The 6779-nt window shown below is 38.7% G+C and overlaps 1 protein-coding gene across 1 annotated transcript in view; it reads right to left on the bottom strand.

Moving 5' to 3' along the window:
- slc25a21 (solute carrier family 25 member 21) overlaps positions 1–6779 on the bottom strand; it is a 92698-nt gene that overhangs the window by 36293 nt on the left and 49626 nt on the right. The window contains exon 3 of the mRNA XM_079262494.1: positions 2000–2048. Within this exon, the coding sequence (XP_079118620.1) occupies positions 2000–2048 (49 nt within the window). The remainder of the gene's footprint in view (positions 1–1999; positions 2049–6779) is intronic.

Below are 6779 nucleotides of genomic sequence, written 5' to 3'. Positions count from 1 at the left end.
ATTAATTTTTGTTTTTCTTCTATGAAATCACTTGAACATTTTCTGACCTGCTAAAAATGACCAAACAATCAATCATTTTAAGACTTTCAGCCCTTTAAATTTCAGTTTAGTAATTTTGATTACTGATTATTTATAAAATAAAAAAAAATCCAAACATATAAAACTTGTTTGTTTTTTTTCATAAAATAAACATTACAGGGTTTGGGGCTTTGGTGCTGACTAGAGTCTTGGATATGTGAAAGATTAGCAACATAAATGATTTGACATTTTCACTTGATCCATCAGATACAACATGTACCCCATTGTAGGCAACACTGGCAACACCTCCTGATTGATAAAGATCAATAAACTTATTTTGGTTTCATAAAGGTTTTGTAATGTTTAGCTTCCCCCTCAAAAAAGAGAAAAAAATAATTTAAAAAAAAAAAGGAAAGGGGGAAAAAATTCCTTTGATTCTGTGTTGGTGGAAAAAAGTAAATTCACTCCAGTTGCGGTTCAATTTGGACCGGTGGACATTAAAGCAGGAGCCAGTGCCTAATAAGAGCCATGCCTGAGAGAGAAACACACACAGAGAGCAAGAGAGAGAAACCCAGCGGAGGTGTGTCTGTGGCTCGGCTCCACGGTTCCTGCTAATAGATTTCAGCTCCCTTAGTGTCCCAATTAGCTAGTATGTATGCTTGGTTTATGAATTCATTTGTGGATATTAAGTGTGTGAACGTGCACACTCACTATGCATGAATATTTACAAGTGATTTATGTTTCAATGTGAACTTCTGTTCAAAGCACTGGCCGCCTGTTGCTTTTGTATTTATTCTAATTAGCAACTTCAGACAAACTATTCTGCTTCTTGTAGAAGATTAAAAAAAATGTTCAAGCCCTCCTAGAGCCAAGACCAAAAGGAATCAATTTACAAAGACCCATTTCCAGCAACAAAACGCCTATCAGCATAAACATATGGCGACATAAACAGAAAACAAACAGATAAACCTGTCCAGTTTTAGAGCAGTTTTTACCACTTTTTAAGGAAGAGCATTACAAAGAAAATAGTGAGTGCACTTTTAACCCTGACCCTCTGTGAGGACGGACAGGCAGAGCTCAAGACTTACCTGTAATAAACCCCATAGCTTCCACACGTGACCATAAATCACACTGTGTGCCTTCAAAGTATCAAATATCGACTAATACAGCACCGCTCACCCCTGGCTTTTATCCCTGTGTTCCCCTCTCTGTGTTCTGGTGGTGGCACTGCCTTTAAAGTGCAACCATCTCACTTTTTTTAAAAGGCACTATGAGCAATTTATTTACCAAGAAACTGCTGCCGTAAATGACAGAAAAAGTGGTACAATTTACTGACAAGTAGTGAATGGGGTAGGGGGCTCGGAACGAAGCCAGAGGTCTTGGCTGGCCCTGTGAAGGACTATAAAGCTTTAGTAGTAGCCCACGACCTGTTTATGGCTGGCTGAGACACTGTGGTGTGAGGCTCCTGATCACTCTGCAGCTCAACACTGCTGCCATTCTTGCATAACACACAAACTGGAGATGGTCACGGAAAACATGCCATTAAACTCAGAGCGTATTTAGTGGCATCTGATTTATTTAGCAAGGTTCCATCGTTGTCACAAACCATAGGCTTGTCCAGACGCAAAGAAAAAAAGCTCTACCCCCTTTTTTTCTAGTTAAAAGTTACAAGTTAAAACAGTTCATTGAAAGTGTGAAACATTTTGTTAATATTGTACAAAAAAATGTTTTAAAACATTTATTTATTTTATTTCCAACCAAATGTAAATGGAAGTTAACACTGTAGCAGTGGATAAGTAACAGATCTGGCTGGGCCTGCTGAGCTGGGGAATAGCAATATTCATGCAGAACACAAACTCCACAGAGTCAACAACAAGATGAACATGAGCTATGATGGCTTTTTTGATAACTTCAGTATATATTGAGAAAAAGATTAGGTAATACATGGTTTATTAACGTTTTGATGGGATGTGTGGCTTACCTTGTCTTCACAACATCTAGAGGATGCATCAAGCAGATCTCTACCAGACCTAAGGAAAAAGAAAAGAAAGAAAAAAAACATGGTGAGTCACTTTATTAACCACAAGGTTTTGGGACAATTAAAGGGGCATATTAATAAATTTATTCACGATTATGACGACAGTGTTGACAAGACTAGTATTGTGTGATGACTTTACAACAGATGGAATTACATGTAACGCACTTTTCGGGCAATAAGGCGCACTTAAAAGCTGCTCATTTTCGCAAAAATCGGCGGTGCGCCTTTTCACCTGGTGCGCCTTATGTGTGTGCTGAATCCCAAAATCTATAAAAATGTTTTCTAGTGCTCTGCTTGATTGACCCTTTCCCGCTGTCATAGTGGCATAATATGAATAGAAAATAAAAGAGTGGCTGGGAGAGGTGTATATAAAGAGAATGGATGTTTTTATTTTTTTTGACACGTCACCATCTCTTATGATCTTTGACTCCATGTACGCCCATATCACCGCTATGGAGAAAAATCAAGTAAGCAAATAAATGTAAGTTGCGCCACCACATATGAGTGGATTGTGGATGCCTGGGCTAACGTATCTCCATCAATTGCTGTCAGAGCTTTCACAAAAGTTGGTATTATCGTTGAACAGCCACCCAGCAACGACACTGACTGACAAAGAAGAAAGAACCCGGTATGCTTCATGGCGAAATTGCCCAGCTGTTTAATTCAGACACAGAAGATAAGGACTTTGACAGATTTATTACAACAGGCTGATTAAACAAATGTGTGAATTTTAAAATATTAATACTGTTGTTGAATAACGTTCAACCAAACTCACTGTTTTGCTTTTGTTACTTTGTTTTACTTTCGTTTTAGCATGCGCAACTACACTTCCTGATGCTACGAAATGGTTTTGGCCTGCAAAAGCACCAGCACATATTAAAGAATTTCATCACTGATTATCAATTTACCTCATTTTAAAGTCAAATAGTTGAGCACATCTTTGAGTTTCATGCTGAAACTACACTCTTTGCCAGAGTGTGGGTCTGAACAAATGATCCAACAAGACTTATTTCCAAGATCTTTTTGACTGTCATTAACTCTCCACATTTTGAAGTCGCCAACCATGTCATGTATGCAAACCTCAAACATCAGCGAATGTGTCAGCAGCTGGAGAATCAATGCAGTCAGGGACCATTCAGATACTCACACACATGCTAACTATGTGCATCTGTGTTGAAAAGCCACTGCTCTGGCACGGAGGCCTTCTGACTCTTTTTTTTTTCTTTTCCTTTTCTTTTTAACTCATGATTCTCACTGCATCCCTTCACTGGTGCTCCGAGGGCTTCCCTTGCAGATTCCACAGTGTGTGTACACAGCTGCTGTGCAATATGGGGTCTTTCTAATTCGCTCAATTTAACATATTGTCTATAAAAGTGTGTGTCTTCTGGGGTTTTTCCAAGGAAGTAATTATCAAGCGAAACACCACAGAAAAAATGACTCTCGATAGTTGCATCTTAACATATGAATGGGAAAACCAAGAACTACTGAACCAGTATACCAGTGGCCAAGAGTCAAACAAAATTCCATCTGTCACGGCTCACTTGACCTATCTTTGGTTGTTAATGATACTGCATTGAAAACAAAAATAAAAGGCAGCTTCAGAACAACCATTTTCTGGCCAAGCAAATAATAGCCAAGCAGTGAAGAGGAGGCAGTTGGTGGGTAATCAGTTTACAACATGAAACCAAACCTGTCTGCCTGCTCAATCAGCCTGTGCAAACAGAGAAAACACTGGGAGGTGACTGAACATGCTTAAGGAGATCTAGTGAAGAGTGGTGTCTCGAACAAAAATACAGCTTTTATATCATAGACACTAAGTAGGAAGGCAAACAAAAGAAAAGTATTCTTAAAATCACCTAAATTACTAAATTGCTTTGCTGAAAACAAACTTTCAGTTTGATTTCAGCAATGCAACCACAAAGCACTTGCTCTGTGCTTGAAACAATCATAAATAACTTACCAAACCACAACTATCTGACCATTTTGGAGAAATCAGTAGCAATACAAGAATGTTCTCTTGAAGTTGAAAAAAAAAATTATAACCAACAATATCATTCTCAGTGATGGTAATTCAATTTATATTACAACAGTATTCAGCTATGTTAAACTGTGTTTGGCCAATAAAGTTCAAAACAAGCAAGGCTTTCAGTTATTCCTGGGGCTAAAAAAAATGTCACAAAAGTTTGACTCTAAGTTAATAAAACAAACAAGCGAACAAAAAAAAAAAAAAACTAATTCAACTTTAGGTGCAACCTTACATTTCACACTAATGCAAGAATGATGCTGCATATAACACAAACAGCGGAAATTCTACATTCACAATGTGGGATTAGAAAATGTGTCAGTGTGCTACAGCATCTTTTTCTGGGACTAAATGTGTTTCTCATCTCTAGGTTGTACAAGGTTTTAATAAGGTACATAATACAGCCTAGATAATAATGTCCTAGAGAGAGTGTATGTTAGAGAAAGAGAGAAAAAGAGAGAGGAATGGAAACAAGAGTTCCTGTTTAAACAGACTTAATCTCTTGCTGTACTGCTTGGTCGAGCACATTTTCAGTGGCTGCTACTAACCACTGGTAAAGGTAAACCTGCCTGAGCCATCTGTAATCCAAAAATACTTGGTTTGTACCTGTCATGCCAAAAGCAGTGGTTGAAAACTGGCGGCTCAATGACCAAGATGAACCCACTGCTAATAATCCCTGGATCGCTAGATTGATAAAAAAAAAAAGGTTGAAAGAATGTCAATGCTGATACACATGATGCTGTGTACAGCACTGTGTAGAGTAGCCCCTTTAAGGTTGCTAGGGAGCATAAAGAGATCCACAGCACAGGTCTGTCTAAGCAGTGACTTGTAGGCACAGAGAAAGTTAGCTGTGTACACACACACACACACACACACACACACACACACACACACACACACACACACACACACACACATATATAAAATGTGAGGTTAGTATCAAGTAGCATAATTTGTGCATTTGCAGAAACAAAGTGATGAAAAGCACAAATGTTAATCTCTTGTGTGAGTTTTCTTTTTTGAAAAAGACTTGCAGAAAAGACTTGTTAAAAAACAGCTGATGGCAGATGAGATGACAGGCTGTATGGTTATGAGGAAAACCTAGCAGACAAAGTTTAACATTATAATCCTAAACTGACCTCTGTATGACATCCGACAAAGCATTTTTTTTTCTTTTCAGAAATTGTGAAGCCCTTTTAAGAAAAAGTTAAAACAGACAAATGCTGAAGCATTTCCTGTCACTTTATGAAAATAATGAAACAAGAGGAAATGTGATTAAATAACTGCTGAGACCCACAAAAGCTCCAACCTGGACCTGTAATAAATTCTGATTTATTTAGGCTATTTTAGAGATGTTTGTATAGGTCAGCATTTTTTTTTTAACTTCAGTATTAATTAAACGTTTAATATTTCAACTATAATGTGAACGCAGGGTCAACTGCAACCCAAGAGTCGGCTTCTCACTTTGCTGTGCCCTAGTGCATCCCACTCTTCTACTCCAGCTGTCAGCACATGCTACTGTTTAATCATAGAGCACAGCAGTGGTGAACCCACACACTCTTGAGAGCACTTCACACCCCTCCATAGCCTTTTCTCTGATGCAGTGACAGAACATGTAGTGGGCTCAGAGTGAGTATGATGCTACTGAGTTGTTGCGTTGAACCCTTTTACTTTCTACTGCCACAGTCTGGCTCCAACTTCTGCAGGAACCAACCTCCTGCAGCTGTGAGGAGAAGCATAATATTACAGCAACATGCCATCTGGTTGACGTTTATGGCTTTGCTACGCATCAGTGGGTAACATACTGAGAGATTCCATTATTTGAAGCCTCTTTTGTTTCTTACCACAATGGTACTGACAGGGCTTGTCATCCACAGCCTCGCAGACATCGATACACAGATGCAGACAAGTGCTGATGGCAAAAACCTGTCTGGACCATAGCCAGGAAGCAGACCTTTATATATCATTAAGCAGAAATTTTGAATTCCGCGGTGCAAACTGTGGAATCGTGCGATATTTAGACATACACAGATCTCTTGGACAGTACTAACAAGGAGCCTTACTGGTAGCACTAGTAGCACTGCTGCTGTATTAGCAACACATTCCAGGTTGTCTGATAACTTGTCCACTGAAAGAAGATCATACATCATGCAGATGAGATGATTATCTGGGCTCGTTTTGGCTCGGGAATGCACGCAGTTGACTCCCACGCAAAAGTGAGAAAGAAAAACAATAGTGCACCAGGGAGTGATTGCTCAATGGGTGCAGGTGTCATCCATCATGTTGAGACACACACTGAATGACTGTAATTCCCAGCAGTCCCAGGAAGAAGGTCACTGCTACAGGAAGCAGGACTCGCCCGGGAAAACGGACAAATGTATGAGAGACATACCGCCTAGTCATTTCACACGCTTACTTGACCCAGGAAAAGCTGTTCTTTGAGGATACTTACACATATCTCCCTTAATTATGATAATAGCAGTTTTGCTGATTAAGCTTGGAACATAATAAAAAAAATAATGAGAAAAGTTAAATTGCGGGCTATTATAAATGACAAATTAGACTTAATAATTATCCTTAGTTCACAACACTCTCATCATAAAACAAATAATCTTACATTTGTTTTACTAAAATGAGCAATGTAGTGTTAAATCTGAAACATATTACTAATTGTTTCACAATCTGGCAGATTTCTTGGTT

Source organism: Telmatherina bonti (genome assembly GCF_933228915.1).
Source record: "Telmatherina bonti genome assembly, chromosome: 22".
In the NCBI taxonomy this organism is placed as follows: Eukaryota; Metazoa; Chordata; class Actinopteri; order Atheriniformes; family Telmatherinidae; genus Telmatherina; species Telmatherina bonti.
Note: the sequence above shows the minus strand (reverse complement) of the source record. Positions and strands in the feature narration are given on the sequence as shown.